Source organism: Nasonia vitripennis, chromosome 5 (assembly GCF_009193385.2).
Source record: "Nasonia vitripennis strain AsymCx chromosome 5, Nvit_psr_1.1, whole genome shotgun sequence".
In the NCBI taxonomy this organism is placed as follows: domain Eukaryota; kingdom Metazoa; phylum Arthropoda; class Insecta; order Hymenoptera; family Pteromalidae; genus Nasonia; species Nasonia vitripennis.
In genome coordinates, this window is record NC_045761.1 from 17,852,883 (window position 1) to 17,872,394 (window position 19,512).

Genomic DNA, 19,512 nt, shown 5'->3' on the forward strand with positions numbered 1-19,512 from the left:
CTGTGCGCGGAGCGCAGTCGCCAAGAGCAAAGTCCTGCGCGCCGCGGCCTGTATCTATATATGCACACTTTAGGTGCGCCGCCTGCTGCAGTGACGCGACATCTACCGGCCGTGACTGATACCGACGTTGAGATCTTTTTTTTCTTCTTTATCCGTTTTTTTGCCTTGCTCTCTCGCGACTCGCCCCTGTCGGACAAGTAGTTCGTGTGGAGGCAGCCTTAGAGGTTAGGGTCGACAGATATGGCTCGTCTTCGGGCGGGCTGATGTGGCTGTGTGTGTGTGTGTGTGTGCGTGGGTTTATTGTTGTGTACCGTGAAAAGATGAAAATTGTTTGTGAAAATAAGAAGTTTGATCCACAGACTGTTTTGGTTGTTTTTGAGTCTTTGAGCTTTTAAAGCTGAGGGTATACAGGGAGCCGAACTTTGTAGCTGGCGATTACTGGACAACCAATAGTTTGTCCTGTATGATGAGCAAATTTTTTACTCACTTTAATTTTACTATCAAGCGACTCATAAAGTACAACATTTACAAGTGCAAAGAGTTATGTAAATCAAAAATGGGTAATTCAATTTTTTCTCATTCTAATCTACTTTAATGAAACATGCGTGCAATGATACTAAATTCAATTTTTTTTTATTCTAGCTAGTTCAGCAGTACAGAAGGCAGATCGAATCATTTGGATCGACTTGGAAGTCAGTGGATGATATTTTTTTTTTATTTTTTAGCTATTGGCTTTTATACAATGCGCTTTGGTTCTTTCAGATGACTGGTTTGAATGTGATGCAAGACAAAATCTTGGAAGTGGCCAGTATAATCACAGATGACCAGTTAAACATTGTTAGTGATGAATTCCAAATGGTTATTCACCAGTCGGAGGATGTATTTGAAACCATGATACCTTGGTGTCAAGAGCAACATAACAAAGTAACACAACTAAATTTACACAAGCATCCAATCGGATAGCATTAATTTTGCATAATCTTTCAGACAGGACTAATAGAAGCATCGCGCAACTCCATTTTCAATGAAGAAATGGCAGAAGAAGAACTCATAAGATTTTTCAGAAAATACGTTCCTCACAATACCTGTCCCTTGGCAGGTAGCTGTTTGTACATGGACCGGGCATTTCTGCAACAGCATATGCCCCGCGTATTTGAATATTTGGGTGATGAGGTTATTGATGTTTCATCAATCAACGAATTGGCAAAGTAAGATTGATTATACTAATTACATGATCAGAGTTTTCCTCTTGACCAAAGTCCAAGACACATAACTGATGAAATGAAAACTTTAAATTGTACAGGCGGTGGAACAAGAAAATTGAAAGAAAGAAGCAGAGAAAAACAGGAGATCACAGAGCACTTGGTGACATAAAGGACAGCATCGAAGAATTGAGCTACTACAGAAAAAATATATTTCTATAGTTCTGGGAAGTCTATTTTTTACAACTGAGGAGATAAATAAAATTAAAACACTTTATTTTGTTAAAAAGTGATTGTTTAAAGCTTAACAAGTAACCAATTTAAACATATATATAGGATCTAGCATGTTACTGTTATAATTCTATTGAATATACACATACTATTTTGAATGTAAAAATCTATGTATAAAGTCGAGCATGTGCGGGAGTAAATTTATACATATTTTTCTTTATTATACATTGTTATCAAAAATTTGTATTCATTAAAAAACGTTTGCGTTCCAACAACCCAAACTTTACAGCATAAAACCCTTCGCATTTTCTTACCCCATGACACAATTCGTCGATAAATATCGAAAATCAATAACGTCAATCAATCCTCATCCTCCGGGATAAAAAGTCAGCCCATATAGTAGGTAACGCTTTGTTTTCGAAAATAACAAAGAGACCAGCTATCCGTATAGCGGCAAACAAACTTTTTAACGCTGCACCGCCCGCCTCGTGGCAATACTGGCAACAATGCATCTCGCTGATGCACTTCACGAATGCATGCATATATAGATATACCGTATAGACGCACAGGCGTCGTGACGTCATGAATGAAAACGGAGCGCGGCGGGTCGACAAAAGGTGTGTGCCCGCTGAGAGTCGCTGCCTGCAGCTCACGGACGGAGTCCATCATAGCTACTATACTATATAGCAGTAGCGTAGCACAGGCTCGAGGTGACGATCCCAAGTGCCAAATTTCTAGACATATTAAGTATATCCAGTGTATTTTATATACAGCGTGTATTTATACCGAGCGTTCGCACGAGGTCGTTGACGCATCTTCTCTTCGTTTCATGAAGGTAATGTAGCATTTTTCGAGTAACGTTACAGTTGTACCGTGCTGCCTGGCTTCGATCCTTGCGCGCGCGAGAGAGAGAGAGAGAGAGAGAGAGAGAGAGAGAGAGAGAGAAAAGAATGGCAGACATTCCTGTGGCATTTAGCTGTCAAGTCGCTCTCCGACGCTGATTCACATACTTACGCGAAAAATCTCCGAGGAGCTGGGTTTTTCTGCTTTCGAGTACCCAAAGGGTGGGTCCACGGAAGAAACGCAGTCCCGTTGGCTTTACTGTTACTCGTGAAATACTGCATAGAGCATCGCGGATGCGTAATTAGGGTATGATACCTGCAGCTCCAATCATTTCTCTCTCTCTCTCTCTCTCTCTCTCTCTCTCTCTCACTCTCTCACTCGCTCTCTGACTCACGCTCTCAGCGAGGCGTTACTCTCATCTTATCGAAAATGACTGATCCGTCTTTTCCTGAATATCACCAGATACTTCTAATATTTCTTTGAGCCTTTTGTATAATATCTGATTGTAGCGTGTAAAGAATAAAAGGACATTGTTTGGATTGTAAATTGTCTATCGTGAGTCATTGTAAAGCTGTCTGAATAATACCGTGAGATGAATCAGATAACAGTGGTTTTACTGAATCAAAAAAGTTCCTGAATAGGGTTCGTTCATTTCAATAACTTTTTTACTTTTCAGCAAAATAACAAGTGACACTGCAAAAGATGTCGGACCACTTTGGGCCTATTACCCTGAAATGGGATCCCAAGAATTTGGAGATCCGTACCATGTCGGTGGAGAAGACACTGGAGCCACTTGTGCTCCAGGTTACGACACTGGTGAACACAAAAGGACCCAGCAAAAAGAAGAAGGGCAAATCGAAGAGAGCTAGTGCTCTTGTTGCTGCTGTTGAAAAGGCTACGGCCAATTTTATCGAGAAGGGAGAACAAATCGCTTATGAAAATCCTGACATCACTGCAGAGATGATAAGCGCTGTAGAAGAAGTGAGGAAGACTGGTTCTGCTATGAGCATTGCTGCTAGGTAAATTATCTTTCGATTAGTAAAAACTGATAAGCCTTTTCATGACTCATAACACTGTTCATTTTTCTCTAACAGAGAATTCTCTGAAGATCCATGCTCATCCTTAAAGAGGGGAAACATGGTTCGTGCAGCTAGAAATCTTCTGTCAGCTGTGACTCGACTGCTCATTCTGGCGGACATGGTTGACGTTCATCTACTCTTGAAATCTCTGCACGTTGTTGAGGATGACTTGAAGAAGCTTAAGAATGCATCATCCCAAGGAGAACTTTTGGAGAACATCAAACAATTTGGCATAAATGCCACAGAGCTGATGAACCAGGCAGCAAAACGTCAGCAAGAGTTGAAAGATCCTCAACTGCGTGATGACTTGGCTGCTGCTCGAGCTGTTCTCAAAAAGCACTCCACCATGTTGCTTACAGCATCCAAAGTCTATGTGCGACATCCTGAGTTAGCTGCTGCCAAGGCTAATCGAGATTACGTGCTCAAACAGGTCAATAAATTACTTATATAGTCAAAATATTTTACCCTGTATACAAAAAAACTCATTCACAGTAGTGAACTAGAGCATCAAGATCTAAGCTCTAAAGCTTAATGCTTAATGACTTACATAACACCTACGCATGCATCGGTTTCCTCACTATACATAACGACTGAATCCTTATATCAGGTCTGCGAAGCCGTGAACACGATAAACGACGTAGCACAGGGCAAGACGCCAGGTGACACTCAACATCCATACGACGGCCCGGGTGAGCTCGCCGCGGCTCTTGACGACTTTGACGAGCGAATGGTCATGTCACCTTTGGCTTATAACGAGGTACGCACCCGGCCCAGCCTCGAGGAACGTCTCGAGAGCATCATCAGCGGTGCCGCCCTCATGGCTGACTCTTCTTGCACACGCGATGAACGACGCGAGCGCATCGTCGCCGAGTGCAACGCTGTCAGGCAAGCGCTCCAGGATCTGCTCAGCGAATACATGAACAACGTGAGTGAACATTTTTATTTTTATCCTTTATTCCTTTGAAATCGGAAATATTTTTTCATATAATACAATAAATAAGCTTTTCAAAAAGCCATAGTTGACTATAGACACAGCTGTTGAACAGTTTTCTTTGGTTTTGTTGCCTTGAAAAAAGACGAAATTTAACTTAAAAACGAGTCGTTAGCTTATTGAGATGCAGTAGCAATGGTTGTACAATGTGCATCCATCTTACGTAAATATTAAAATAAACAATAGATGAACAGTCATTACTGAACATCTTAACTTTTTGAGTACTAACTTATCACTTTTCTTGTTAATTGACATTATTATTATGATTTGTTTTGGTTCGATGAGGACAGTTACAACTGGCACGAGCTGGTAAAAGGGTAAATATTCAAGATAACCCTGTATGTTCCTTGTATCATCAATTTATGCGTGATCAAAGTATATTTTCTGAAATGTAGCTTTTGTTGATGAGTCTGCATTGATTGTCATCAGTCGTGGAGAAAACATGTATATTTTATTGTCTATACAAATATAAGTACTCAGTCTGAGAGACACAAAGACGAGTATCTATTCCTTAATTTTTTTCTTATTTAGATACAAAAACATTGAACTAAAAAAATTGAGGTTTCATTGTTATATGTTATGGCATACTTTGATGTATTTTTGTGTGGAAAATTCATAAACCTTGATTTTAAGATAACTCTTCATGATTCCATCCATGTTTGATTTTTATTTATGTTTTAACTTTATACTGCATAACAAAAAACTCGCTAATTAATTGCTGCTAATAAAACATCACGTTTTTCTGGCTGTTTGAGAGTGAGCAAAGTGTGTTTGAAATTTTTGTACATTACAAGATTGCTCATACAAATACAAACTCAAGATAATATCCATCGCCCTCATTCATTATAGCTTTGAAAATTCAGTATAGAACACATCTTCCATTGCTGTATTTGCTACACTTTTATATAATTCATTAATTGATTAAATACCTTTATATTTGAAGAATCCCCTATATTTGATACCATGATCTATACAGAATTATACCTATAAAAAAGCGCCTAAAAAGCTTAAGTTTAGAGCTTGGTTTTTGTTTGTTTGTACATTTACACAAAAACTTGTATATACATATATAATTGCATTGCCTAAAAAATGTTGCACCAGGAACACAGTCAAATACAGACAAAATTTAATCCTGGAGTGTTGAGTGTTGCAATTTCTCCATTTATTACAAATATTAACAACTTTTAAATTTCAATATAGATGGGCGTGAAAGAACAATCAGAAGGACTGGAACGAGCTATTGATCACATGTGCAGAAAGACTAGAGATCTGCGAAGACAACTGCGTAAGGCTGTTGTTGATCATGTCTCTGACAGTTTCTTGGAGACCAGTGTACCTCTACTGGTCCTCATTGATGCTGCTACTAAAGGCAAAGACAAAGAAGTTGAAGAGTATGCACTCGTTTTCACCGAGCATGCTAATAAATTAGTCGAGGTAGGTCTGGTTGGATGAACAGAATTGATAAAAATTATTCAAAAAATGAAGATAAACAAAAACTTAATTTTCTTCAAAATTTAGGTGGCCAATTTAGTATGCAGCATGTCAGGAAATGAGGATGGTGTGAAGATGGTGCGCTACGCAGCAGCCCAGATTGAAGACCTGTGCCCACAGGTGATTAACGCTGCCCGCGTTCTGGCGGCGCGTCCACGCTCCAAGGTTGCCCTGGACAATATGGAGGTATTCCGACAGGCTTGGGAGAATCGGGTGCGCGTGCTCACCGAGGCCGTTGATGACATTACGACGATCGATGACTTCCTTGCTGTCTCCGAGAACCATATTCTCGAGGATGTCAATAAGTGCGTGTTGGCACTGCAAGAGGGTGATGCCGACACACTTGACAGGACTGCCGGTGCCATTCGGGGTCGCTCCGCCAGGGTCTGCAACGTTGTTCAAGCAGAGATGGACAATTACGAGCCATGCATTTACACTAAACGAGTCCTTGAGGCAGTTAAGGTTCTTCGAGAACAGGTCATGCCTAAATTTGCACAGAGGGTCGAGGTGGCTGTCGATGCGTTGGGCAACAATCCGCCCAAGGATGTTGACGAAAACGACTTCATTGATGCTTCCAGGCTCGTTTATGACGGTGTCAGGGAGATTAGACGTGCTGTGCTCATGAACAGGGTACGTTTTGTGGCTTAATTTCATCACGATTTTATGTTTGCGATTTATTGATTAGTGTTATTCATTTTCTACAGGCTGATGAGGACTTGGATCCGGAAGACGTCGAATTGGATGAGCACTATACCCTAGAAACGCGCAGCAAGTCGAGCGCCCAGACGGGCGAGCACGGTGTAGACGAATATCCAGAGATCAGTGGTATCACAACTGCCCGCGAGGCCATGCGTAAAATGACAGAGGAGGATAAACAGAAGATTCTGCAACAGGTCGAGCATTTCAAGAGCGAGAAACTCAAGTTCGACCGCGAGGTCGCTAAGTGGGACGACGCTGGCAACGATATCATAGTCCTAGCCAAGCACATGTGCATGATCATGATGGAGATGACGGATTTCACTCGTGGTCGTGGACCTCTCAAGACCACCATGGACGTAATCAATGCTGCTAAGAAAATTTCTGAGTACGGCACAAAGCTTGATAAGCTCACGCGCCAAATCGCCGACCAGTGCCCTGAGAGCTCAACCAAAAAAGATTTGCTCGCTTACCTGCAGAGAATTGCTTTATACTGTCATCAAATGAACATCACCAGTAAAGTCAAAGCCGACGTACAGAACATCAGTGGAGAGCTGATTGTATCCGGCCTTGATAGTGCCACTTCACTTATTCAGGCCGCGAAGAATTTGATGAATGCAGTCGTGCTGACTGTCAAGGCGTCTTACGTCGCCAGCACCAAATATCCCAGACAATCTACTGTCACGGTGAGTTTCAACTTATTTTATTTGGTATAAAGTTTTGGAAAAAGGATGGATTCTACTCTGCAGTATTAAGATAGCTTTTTTATTTTTGTAGCTTACTTCATTTCACTAATTTATTCTTATTAAATTTCTTACATTAATTACAACTATTAACGGTCTTTATAATAGCAATATAGCAATAATAATATTTCCTTTGTTACCACCTTCTTTTAATTATACAAAATAACAGATATTTGTAGTAAGATTGACCTTAATGTCTACAAAATAAAAAGGCTAACTTTTATTGCAGATTGATTAATGTAAAACGATATTGATTTCAATTTGCTGACAAGTTAAATTTTTATCTGTCGGAAATAATTTAATGCCAAATTTTTCACAATCATTACGAAATTTCTTGTTAGCAGTTTGAAACCTACATTTTTTAATTTGAAAATAATGGATTTCAAATAAACCATAACTTGAGTAGTAAACGATAGATAAGCTTTAGCTAAAAACAATAAGATTTTGGGCTTACAATGTTTGTAGACCATTGAAGACAATGGAAGTGAGAAACAATGGCCGCGAGAGCCGCTCCTGCTCTACTTACCCGTATCATACAATTTATCTATTACTTACTCCGTTTCACTGGTATAATTGAGCTTGCACCAAAATGATAGATCTATATGTTGAGGACTGGCGAGAAAATACATACTGTACAAATATATAATAATCGCACAATGTGACAATATGACAATGTACTCATTGGCTATATCATGTCGGGGTGACGGATACAAACTTCTCAGTCACAATCGACATTTTTATATACTATAGTCACCCGCTTCGCTAATGCTTTTTTCACCCATATGTATCATAAAAGAACATTCAGATGTTGACTGGGATTAACACTTACTTCGTTGATGTATGTACCATATGAATACTTAAAGAAAATTAGATTTTCACGTCCGATTTATTTTTGTAATTGCTTATAAGAATATTAAACCAGCAAAAATGTTCAGCATCTGAAATTCTTTTTTAGAATATCAAATATTCGTAAGAAATATTATTGTAAATAGCTATATTTTTTACATATTTATAGCACACATTTTAGGAAAGCAAATAAAATAAGCTATCAGCTTTTAAATATAGAATAAGTAAAATAAATACACGCGCACGTTTTATGAGCTCTAATTAAAAAATGATTTGATAAATAATTTTTGATTCAACTGAAATAGTTTTTTGAGTTATCAAATCATTTATAATGTAATGTAAACTGTATAAACCTTTGCTAATAAAAGCTTTATTTATTGCTTGCTGTCTTATTCTTGGACTGTAAGCAGTATGTAAGTATATTTCTCAGACTCATTTCTGTGTAACTCTGTATTTCTGTTGAATTTATGTTATCAAAAAGTTACATCAATTTACGCGACTATTATTATTTTTATTATTATTATTGTTGTTATTGTTATTATTATCATTAAAAGCATTAATAATATTGTCCAAATTTTTATTCTCGTTATTGATATTATTATTTAATCGTTTGCAAGTATATAAATAAATAGAGAAAATTCTCATTTTCATTGCAGTCGCCAATTGTCGTATGGAAAATGAAAGCCCCAGAAAAGAAGCCACTAGTACGTCCCGAACGACCAGAAGAGGTACGCGCTAAGGTGCGCAAGGGCTCCCAGAAGAAGGTTCAAAACCCCATCCACGCGCTCTCTGAGTTCCAAAGTCCTACTGAAAGCGTCTAAGCGACTCTCGATGAGTGCTCGCCACGAATTTAGAAGTAATTACTACTCTGCATTTTTATCGCGTCTTTATACAATATTAGAGGGGACGAGGCAGAAGATGAAGGTACTTTTTACCTTTTTGGGGGTAGTAAAAGTAACACGATACATTGTGTTTAGTCATATCTAATTTACTGATTTAAAAAAGACGCAGTTTTAGAAGCGTTTCTGTAGCCTTTTTCTGATTAATAATTTTGAAGACAATGTATGAAGTGACAAAATATCTTTTTTTTATGACAAAAAAGTCTGTTTTGCTTTTATTAGATAAAAAATATTCCTTTGCTTGCTTATCAGAGAAAAAATTTATTTTGTTGTTTACATTATTTAACTAGATAGATATCCATATTCTAAGAAGCATGTGTGGTTAACGTACGTATAAAGAGCACGAAAATCCGTACATGTGTTGCAAAACATACGGCGTGAGCCGTATTGGCGAGGAGGACTTTTTGGTTTCAATTTTTTGGTCTGCAATACTCGTCTTGACTGACAAGTCTTATCAGATCGTGCTCGTTTATGTAACTTCACAATCTGTAAAAAAGGCTCACAACTAGCCTTAAGTACACAATACACTATTTTAAGATGTTTGCTCATATTCATAATAGAATAGAGTATAAAATATCTATCCTAAAACGAAGTCCCTGAAAACTATCATTTTCAAAAGTCGAGTTTTTAAACCTTAATTGAAACTCATTTATACATTTAATTCTTTATTGATGACTATCGCTTCAAATGATCGTGTCAAAATCGCTAAAGCATTCGTAATATCAGATTTTGTATCGGGTTATGATTGTTGTACAAGAAGACTATTGACGTATTATAAGTGAAACCCATTTTATGGCAAAAAAAAATTTCATTATTCATGCTCGCGAAATAAAGCTTTATGCTGAACTACATCTAAAAAACATTTAATCTCAGTGATTGAACAATAGCTAAGTTGAGTTTTGTAAGAGCAAGTTAACTGAATAATAATTGAATAGTACCGAACAATATTAATTAAAAAGTAATAAAGATGCATTTGATGTGTGCGCGTCAAAAACTTGAGATGAAATAAGAAACGAGGCAGTATTGAATTTTTTATACAAGAGACTGCCAATCACAGAGTATTGATTACTAAACTGAGTGTATATAAGTGAATGTATACTTTATATTTATGCTGAAGATTCTTTTGGATATCTTTTATATTATATGATATGATACAGTTGAGAGCGAACAATTATTGGCGTAGCTGATCGAAAGTATGATAGAATTCGTAAGTATTTTATTATACTTAGCAAGAAACTATCTTTTATTATTTCTTTCTTAGTTAATGCACTTAAAATTAGCAGGTAGTATAGATGACATTATGATTATTTTACTACTTTTAAATAAGCGATTTTCATACCATGTTTTAATAGTGTTCTTTCGTTGTTTTTTTTTCTTTTTTTGAAAATTTGAGAATAGAAAAAATATAAATTCTGATTTGATCTCTGTCAGATAAATAATGGAAATATTTTATTGATAGTATTTCAAAAAAATATAGTAAATAAAAATAAAATAAAAATAAATAACAGTCATACTAAACAAAGAAGTTGAAAACATAAGATTGTTATTATCACTTTAATTTGTAGAAAAATGCAATGTTGTATGTACATATGTACATCAACAAAAATAGTAGTATAAAACAATGACCAGCTGTCATATTTATAATCTGAGAGCCTTGAGTTTTATTGCTTAAAATGTATTTTGAAATTTTATATCTATTTATTTATGATATATATTCAATTATATAAAAAAAACCTATATTGTATTATTTAGAGATCAGAAAGCCGAATTTTGTATCGTTTTTATAAGAATAAAATACTTATGAATATATTTGTGAATCATTAAAACTATATTTAATATTAAGTTATTTATAACGACGTATATTAAAATCTGTTTTTACAACTAATCAATGGAAAACTAATAAAGAAACATACCTCTGATGATGCAATCTATGGGTTTTACAAGGTTTTACAAACAATTTTTACAATAAAATCAATGATTATATTCAATGAAATAATAAACTATAATCAATATAATTCTTCCTTTGCCTACGCAGCTTTATTTTTATCATTTATCACCGATAAAACTAACTATTCATTAGCAGAATACTTATATAATAAAAAACCATTGGTATGCTTAGTAAAAATGATGTAATCAAGAGGAAACCTTTTGTAATTTCATTGCATTAGCTTGATATGCTGCTGACTCGCCATTTTAATAAGAATAAGGTTGACTGTATCATAGATGAGAAGAATGTGATTAAATGTAAAATAAACAATCAATGAATTCCGACAATTGTAAAGGATTGACTGTGACTGCAACAAGTAAAGAAGATACTCTTCAGTATTCAATAATTTGGTTTATTGTTTAAATCGAAATCAATGAATTAAATACCATTTAATTGTGAAAAATTTATTTTTACAGGATGCAATAATATACGTAAGTTTCTTGATAATGATAATTAAATAAGAAATATTATTCTTATAATTGTTTATGCGTCAAATATTATGTATAATTATTTTGTAACTGAAACAAACGAATTTTGGTGTTAAAATCATACTTCTATGTGTAATTTTTGAGGATAAAATTGTCATCAAAATGAATAGATTCAAACATAATGTAAAAACATTCAATGATAAATTTCTACGCAAAATTTTAAATTTAAAACATGTAAAATCTGCTGTATACTGCATTATGCATGCATTAATGTTGAGAACGGAAAATAAAATTTTACACAAATAAAAATTATGAGTTATTGATTTTCTTTTGGAATATTACTTTCTTAGTATTACAAACCTGAGTAATTATTTAACTTATCTTTGAGTAAATGGGTTATTGGAAATAAGAAAAGAGTTTTTGGCGTTTTACATACATGTTTTTATTTTTTTTTTGTATGCTACTTGTTAAATGCTATAAACAAAAATGAAGATAAAATGAAAGTTTGCAAATGCTAAGATTTGTTTATATCGAGACAGTAAATAACATGAAATATTGTGATTACATAAGTAAAGTATATGTGATCCTTCATGAGCAAACATTTGAATTGCCGAATTTTTTTATTATTTTTTTTTATACGTTTATCCCATTGAAAAGAAAACAGTCAAAGGTAAACTTCTCATATAATACAACTAAAAAAATGTCACGAGATAATATTTGGACGCTTAAAACTAGCTGTCGTGCGAAACGTTCGGTATACGTTTCGCGCGCATTCTAGTAATATCCGCTTCGCTAAAAAAATAGGGTATACTATCACGCATTTACATTCAACTCCCAATCGTAGAGAAAAATAATTTTTGTTTTATATTACAATTCAAAACATATCGGCGATATTCGATCGCCAAATAATTAATTATTAATAAAAGATTACAGTATAATAATAACAGGCGAAAAAAACTCGAGAATGACGAATGTCGAATGAGATAATTTACAACTTTCACGCGCTTTCGCTCTCTTTCTCTCTTTTCGGTGAAAATTAAACGTTATTTTTATTTTGTACAAATAAATCTCTTTTTTCCTCTTGAGTTTTCGATCACAGCACTACATACATTGTCGATGTGAAAGATCCGTGACGAAAATACACTTTTTCCCCGGGTGAAACGGTCATTCCACGTGCATTATATAATTCGATGTAAAAAGTCCATCGTTATACATAACGCTAATGTGACCATATTATAATAGAACTACGCATGTATACAGTGTTATAGTACACTGCATGCATGAGCAAAAATAATTATTTACACAGGAGAAATTGATACAAAAATTATACAATTTTTAATATACAGTCCAAGAATAATTTGGATGGTTCACTCGGGAAACGCATATGCTCGCGAATAACATCGCACAAAGAGTGGATAAACCGAAAATCTGTGTGGTAATTATTTAAGGCGAGTTCAACATTTAATTTTTTTAGTCTCGGCGCTCAATGTTTTTTTCATCAACGTAAATTTTCACAATAAAAATGTTTCTCCTAAAAAATCACAAGCTGGTTTTATAGCTGCAAGCACTAAACGGAATTATAAGCTTTTTTTATACAATCATGTTTTATTATTTTTTTCTGAGCGACGGGAAAAAATCATGTAATACAATGTACACAGTAAATTTTAAATTCTGTACGAATATAAAAATTAATGCAAAATATTTTGCATGAACTTGTACATCCGCACAGAATAGAAAGGAATTATAAATTAAAATTTTTTTTCCCGTGCTGCAACTTCGCGCGCGGGCATGCTAAGTGTGTGTGTTTTTTGTGTGCGTGCCGCCGAGAGTCTTGTCGATTGTCGTTCGAGAGTCTTGTTGACAGACATTTTTAGACAATAATTGGAAGACTGTCTCGAAACGAAAAAATGCACATTTCAAGAAAAAAGTCGCCATCATACGCAGCTCTCAGCTTTGCTCAGCATGAAAGAAATAATTACGTTCGTTGTTCACTCCAATTTTCGTGCCTTCTCGCGTTATATTTCAAAAACGAAATAGTAGTCACTTCAAATGGTCAATCAACATTAAAGTTAAACTATCATAAATATTATATTTAATATTTATATAAAATAGATTTGATTCAAGAATATTCGTAAAATGTAAAAATTTTGAATTCGATTATTATTCAAAATAACATTGACGTCTATAAAAATATGTAACAAAATTATCACGAATGTTATTATTAGGAGTACTTATTTTATTTAAAATAAAAAATGCATTAAATTAAATAAAACAGTAGTAGTTATTTAAAGCGACACAAAAATTTGAGTGTTACGTCTACAACTCGCGTACTTTTTTTGTTCCAATACTGCGCACTTTTCTGTTTAAACAACAAAAAATGCTCAAAGTACACTCACCATTTATACGTATATTTATATATTCTGATTAGAACGTAGCAGATTTATGTTTGACACCTACAATCTATGAAAACTCCCAAAGTAAGATGTTTTTTTTTTGTCTTTTTCAATAGAAAAATCTTTCTCTATAGAAAGTAAGTAAGCATGTGTAGACTCCGACCGACAAAACGAAAGAGAGTCCCTCACAGCCTGAATTAGACTTTCTATTTGAGATCTTTTAGTCTTAAAAAAAGGTAATATGTATATATAATGAAGAAAAAAGAGAAGAAATATGAGCCGATGGAGGGCCCAGAATCCACGTATTGACAGTCCGCTCGGGACACTTTCATTTTGAAGGACACGAATTTTAATAAATTACTTCAACGTTTAAATATTTAAATATTCAAATATTTAGTAAACCTATATAAATATCTAAATATATAAATACTTAAATCTATAATTTGATTATTTTTTTATACGATTATTACTTGACTATATTTATGTTTTTAGTTGCACGTGTTTTATCATGCCTAGCTTTGAGCTTGAGAGAGAAAGTTTAGGTATAAATGAAATTGTGATGTAGTCAAGTAAACCGGGATGTCTTTGAGAAAAAGCTCAATGACTGGACTAGTTTAAAGCGAGGCTCACAAGTTCGGCAAAATGATATTACAACAATTTTCTTTGATAAATGATACAAAAAGAATACAACTCCTGCTGATTTTTTTAAGTACACGTATGGATGATTCGCCATCGTAACAGTGTATAAATATTTATCAATAAATAAATGGAATAGCTTAAATTGAGATTATATAAAATAAATTGTTTCAGCCAGGAGACTTGATGAGTTAAAGTTATGATAAAAAACTTATTATCGTTCGCATAACCTATAGTTAAATTCTTGTATATTAAATTTTGCAATCTATAAACAAACACGTGCTTTCTTACTCACTTTCTCTGACAATTAACATCTCTAAAAATTGGACAGCATTAAACCTGATTTTCGCATTAATGTTTTTAAGTATATCTATATACTGCGCATCTTTTTCACCTAATTTTACGTTTATAATCTTATATTGTTGACTCGCAACGCCTAACAATATTCACTGAAGATAATCATTCGACCTTGGGTAGAGGATAGAGAGGATTCTGGACATTTCAGTAGCCCAAAAAAGATCTGTTATTCAGCAAAGTTGGAAATGAAAGTTAGGGACCTCTACGACGACTTAGCACTGATTTCTGGTGTCGATGTCATTTTGAAGCCTGGCACAAACTCTGCGGCATCGGGGTTCAACGTACTCTGCAAAATAATCAATTTACTTGTTAAATATAATCTGAAAATCAGTTTAAACTTTCTCCATCAAATTCAAACAAGATTGCCATTATTATTCATCATCTCGGTTGCATCCAAACAATTTTATACAAATGCATACCTGTTTAGCGATGTCATCGTGCACTCGGAGGCTATTTAACTGCTGGCAGAGCTCAGCACCATTGTTTTCCGTACTTGTGGCACTAGACCAAGCACTGGAGTTTTGGTTTCTTTCATGCTGCCTCTCCTCTTCCAGCATCGCTTCCAAGCACTCTTCCATCAGTTCTTCTTCTTCTAACTGTTGGAGTACCTGTATTTTAAAATAAAAATTAAAAATTTGATATTTTGTACAATTCAACCTTGGAATAGTTGGTTACTGATATTCACCTGTTTGTCAAACTCTTCTTCATTCTCCATCCACATGTACTCTGAGAAGTCATCCTCACCCTGTGCTGGGCCCTCAGGACCATCATTCTCTACATTGTCCAAGTAAGATATGACTCCGCTCTCATGGCCATAGTAACCATTGCCGGAACCACCAGTTGGAATCTTCATTTTCATACCAGATTTATTTTCAGAACTGAAACACATGATTAACAGAAACAGTTATTCGTCAGACAGAGTAGATGTTAAGATTATGAAGTTGTTGAGTCTTCAAAAGGCTTGAGTAGACAACTGAGCAGCCTCTACTCCTCTCTTAGCATCAAAAAGTATTTCACAAACTTTTAGGCATAAGATTGGAGGGGCTGCACTCAAGGACTGATATATCGAACACTATCAAGGTTCAATGCTCTGTTTCTAGGACACACAGGAGTGTGGCTAGCATATCAAGTCCCATAGGAGTACATTTCACTTATGCTAAAATTAGCTACAATTCCAGTCTACTCTCTAATACGAACGTGATCAATGTAAACCATTGTTGGCTGTTTACTGACTAAATCAAACGTTACGTATACACTTATGCGGTAGAGATATATCATTGAATTTTCTGATAAAGAGACCGTACCTCATCTTGTCTCCTGAAGCAATCCTAAATACAAGCCTCTGTAAAGTAAATAAAAAAAGACAAATGAGTACAGCAGATAGAGTCGACGGCAGCAAGAGCGTTTCCTTTTCAATTGATGGTCGAATCGAGGCCGCTGCCTATACGAAAAGAGAAAGAAAAAATCAGCCCGCGAAATTCAGCAGCAGCAGCAGCAGCAGCAAGTCCTTGAACTTTCGAAAAACGCCAAGCCCAACGCTTTCGATACAACGAACAATCAAGGCAAAGAACAAGCAGCTATTACTACTTATATACACGTATAGTGTCGTATAACGTCGCAGTTGCATCCGCCCTTACAACACACATCCGCAACAGCCAGCCCTAAAGAGATAGAGCATAAGTACAAGGAGAGCAGGCGCAAAAGGCAGAGAGGAGGCAGGACTGCAAAGCTATCTGTAAATGCAAATACCTATAACGTTTCGGAATCCTCTATACCCGTATGGGTCTGCGGCTTCGAGAGACACAAGCGGGTGTATGTAACATATACCTATATATAATGGCGCGCACGTCTCGAGAGTCGTTGAAGGTTGCTGACCAGACACAACCTTGGTGTCCTCTCTCTTTTCGGTTTGCTCGCGCAGCTCAGCGCACCGCCGGACAATCTCGCCTTGCGAGCTGCGGCGCGCATGTCTGATTCTGCTGCCATTGCGCGCTCGCGAGTTTCGCTACGTATTATGTGCATATACATATATATATATATATATATATCGATGTATATTCTGAGAATGGAATACTGTGCATGCGCGCGCGAGAGCTGAAGATGAAGAGAGAAAGAGAGAGAGAGAGAGAGAGAGAACCGCGCCTCACAACAACACAGCGACACGCGAGAGGAGCCGAACGTCGAACCTCGAGTATAATCGTGTTATACTTCGACGGCCGGTTTTTGCATTTGGACAGTTGGGCAGGGAAGAATTCATAAATGAAGATTAAATAGCGCGACGGAGGAAAACAGAAACGCTCGCTCTTTTTTCGTCGATTACCCAACGCGTAGCGCGCCTTCTTCAGTTTATTTTCGTATATACGTTTCTCTTTCGATTCTTTTCTTGCTCGCACTCTCCAGCCCTCCTCTTCCTATAATAATACATCAGTGCGTTTTGAATGAAATATTCCTCCATCTTTAAATACAATAGTCTATAGTATCCCGGAGAAGATTCTGATTGACGCATCTCGTTTAGATTCGATGCAAACTTAAATGTAATCTTATACGCCCCTCGCGCTTGTTCTTTTCCTCGGCCGTCGGCGATGATAAAAAAACGCAGCGTTAATCCAGATACACGAATAATACTCACAGCAAGCTCCTCTCCGACTTCTGTCTTACAATCTCAACAAGCCGCTTATTACAGCTACCGAAGATAAAGAAAGCTATCAAGAGCCACGTTGGCTTCGATCAATAATAAGCAAAATTCCGCATCTGCACAGAAGACAGAGCATCGGTCTCTCGTTTAACGGCGATCACGTGATCCGGCGGAAGAGCAAGCGGAACCCGTGCTCCCACTGCATATTCTATACTGTACTCGTGTTAATTTGCCATTTAACTCGCGTAGAAAATAGACTGGAAATTTTGAATATCGCGCGCGCGCACGCCGCGGCTATTTTACGAGTGACACGATTACGATGATGCTCGCTTTCGTCGATCATGGAGAGAGCCATGTTGTGTAGCGAGGCGATTCGCTCTTGTTGTTATTTTTTTCCACGTATCGCGGGGAGAGTAGGTATATAGAGCGACTGTTTATGTTTTGAGCCCCAGGAGCGAGTTTTTTAAATGTTACACGATATAACGACCTACGCATATATAAATTCTATTGTAGCCCACCATAATGTAAACGGGCAGCCGATCGAACGTCAACGCCGTCGCGCCTCTATTCGATTTACATCCTCGTCGCGGCGGCGGAGGTTTACGACACGATTTCACGTGCGTCTTACATAAGGGTGCGAAGAATAACGGCTGCAGGACACCGTAAAATTCCTCCTCGGCAACCCAATAAATACGAAATCTCGCTGTTATCGCTCTCGAAACGTGCGGGTAACGAGCGAGTCGTATGCTCCGGATTGATATACACTGCGTTGATAAAACCACTCGACAGCACGTATGAAACAGCAGGTAAGAAGCACCTCCGGCTTACGTAAATATTTTTCGCGAGTGTCACAGAGGGACAGAGAGAGAGAGAGAGAGAGAGCGGGACGGAGCGCGCGCGCGAGCCGTAAACAAACAGAGACGCGGCTGATGAGCCAAAAACAAAGCGACGACACGCAGGTGATGCCTGTAGCTATATAAGTATGCGCGAGCTACGTTTTCCCGTCCTCTCGAGACGTTGGGAAAATGTCGTCGTTAGCGAACGTTTTCGTAAAAAAGCACCGTAGCCTGCGAGACAAAACAGAATCGTGTTCCACGCAGAGAGCCGGCGACTAGCAGTTATCGTTCGACGAGTTCTTATAGGCGCGAATTCTGCGTGCAACGGACATGACTGTTCCCGAAAAAGATGTCGGAGCAGCAGCAGCCGTTGCGGGCGCTTTTTCGGTTACCGCCGCGGCCATTTCCCTGCGCTGCGGCCGCTCTCTCACTCTCCGCGCGGGCGCGCGCGCGCGAGAGAGAGAACAGCACAGTAGTGTACTCCGGGCTGATATCGGACTCACCTCGGAAAATTGCGCGAGTTGCGAAAAAGAAGTAACTCGTTCTTGCTGCTGGGACGTCTGCTACGTGGTTCTGTTTAACTTCGTTGTTGACGTTGATACCCGCTCCTGAGAGAATGTGTGTTGCTGATCGCGTTGCTGTCGCCGAGCACTCGACTGCACTGTACCTATATGCTTTTCTCTTTCTTCTGTGCGCGATGGTGCTGCGCTGCTGTTGCTGCTATAACTACTCTGCTGTGCTTCGTTTCTCCTTTTTCTGATGCCGTACACGGGAAACGGAGACGGACAGCTGCGCGAGACAGGAACAGAGAAAGAGAGACTCGACTCGCGACTTTTGCGTTGTCGCGGCCGAGCGCGAACTACTGCTACGTTTTCCGTTTCGCGCGGGCGGAACGACCTTTCCCGCGACTCGAGCTGTGACCGTCATTGTATACGCGCTTGGAACTTTGCGTTCGGTTGCTCTTAAATTGTTATTGGGTGTTGGGGCAGATAAACCTTGTATCGAATGGTTATTTAGCTCTGTAATGCATTTTACGCATTCGCGTCGTTCCACCGTTATAACGATTTGATTTAAAAAGCGCTGTCAACAGAAGCACAAGAAAGTTGTTTATTTTTTGCCGATTGCGGTGACTTATACTGACGCCAATCAACAGACAAAAACTACAGTCAGTTTCGGTTTCAGTCGTTCCATCGATTCAAGTCTGTTCGCATTTTCGCGG

At 37.4% G+C, this 19,512-nt stretch overlaps 3 protein-coding genes across 17 annotated transcripts; 2 read left to right on the top strand and 1 right to left on the bottom strand.

The window, feature by feature from the left end:
- The first annotated feature begins 18 nt into the window (after nucleotides 1-18).
- On the top strand, nucleotides 19-1,729 carry LOC100120309 (oligoribonuclease-like). The gene is made up of 5 exons (XM_001603913.3): nucleotides 19-560; nucleotides 643-692; nucleotides 763-924; nucleotides 988-1,208; nucleotides 1,304-1,729. Exons 1-5 carry the CDS (start codon nucleotides 464-466, stop codon nucleotides 1,422-1,424), a joined length of 651 nt encoding a protein of 216 aa, XP_001603963.2. The 5' UTR covers nucleotides 19-463; the 3' UTR covers nucleotides 1,425-1,729.
- Nucleotides 1,730-2,057: 328 nt separating this feature from the next.
- Nucleotides 2,058-12,711, top strand: LOC100120340 (catenin alpha). Of its 10 annotated transcripts, none has more exons than XM_016986197.3 (10): nucleotides 2,065-2,268; nucleotides 2,953-3,295; nucleotides 3,371-3,785; nucleotides 3,963-4,280; nucleotides 4,637-4,663; nucleotides 5,547-5,780; nucleotides 5,865-6,467; nucleotides 6,542-7,219; nucleotides 8,533-8,535; nucleotides 8,779-12,711. In XM_016986197.3, the coding sequence occupies exons 2-10, from the start codon at nucleotides 2,979-2,981 to the stop codon at nucleotides 8,941-8,943; spliced, it is 2,760 nt and encodes a 919-aa protein (XP_016841686.2). In that variant the 5' UTR covers nucleotides 2,065-2,268; nucleotides 2,953-2,978; the 3' UTR covers nucleotides 8,944-12,711. The 10 variants fall into 10 exon arrangements, with proteins under 10 accessions (XP_031788507.1, XP_031788508.1, XP_031788509.1 ...); XM_031932643.2 differs by lacking the exon at nucleotides 2,065-2,268 and adding an exon at nucleotides 2,382-2,582; XM_031932645.2 differs by lacking the exon at nucleotides 2,065-2,268 and adding an exon at nucleotides 2,685-2,831.
- On the bottom strand, nucleotides 11,876-19,157 carry LOC100678890 (polyadenylate-binding protein-interacting protein 2B). Of its 6 annotated transcripts, none has more exons than XM_003424674.5 (5): nucleotides 18,797-19,149; nucleotides 16,127-16,164; nucleotides 15,508-15,700; nucleotides 15,242-15,430; nucleotides 12,063-15,108 (listed from the first exon to the last, which is right to left on the bottom strand). In XM_003424674.5, exons 2-5 carry the CDS (start codon nucleotides 16,129-16,131, stop codon nucleotides 15,025-15,027), a joined length of 471 nt encoding a protein of 156 aa, XP_003424722.1. In that variant the 5' UTR covers nucleotides 16,132-16,164; nucleotides 18,797-19,149; the 3' UTR covers nucleotides 12,063-15,024. The 6 variants fall into 6 exon arrangements, with proteins under 6 accessions (XP_008202858.1, XP_008202849.1, XP_032456835.1 ...); XM_032600943.1 differs by lacking the exon at nucleotides 18,797-19,149 and adding an exon at nucleotides 17,452-17,795; XM_008204636.4 differs by lacking the exon at nucleotides 16,127-16,164 and having other exon boundaries at nucleotides 11,876-15,108; nucleotides 18,797-19,157.
- Nucleotides 19,158-19,512: the final 355 nt, after the last annotated feature.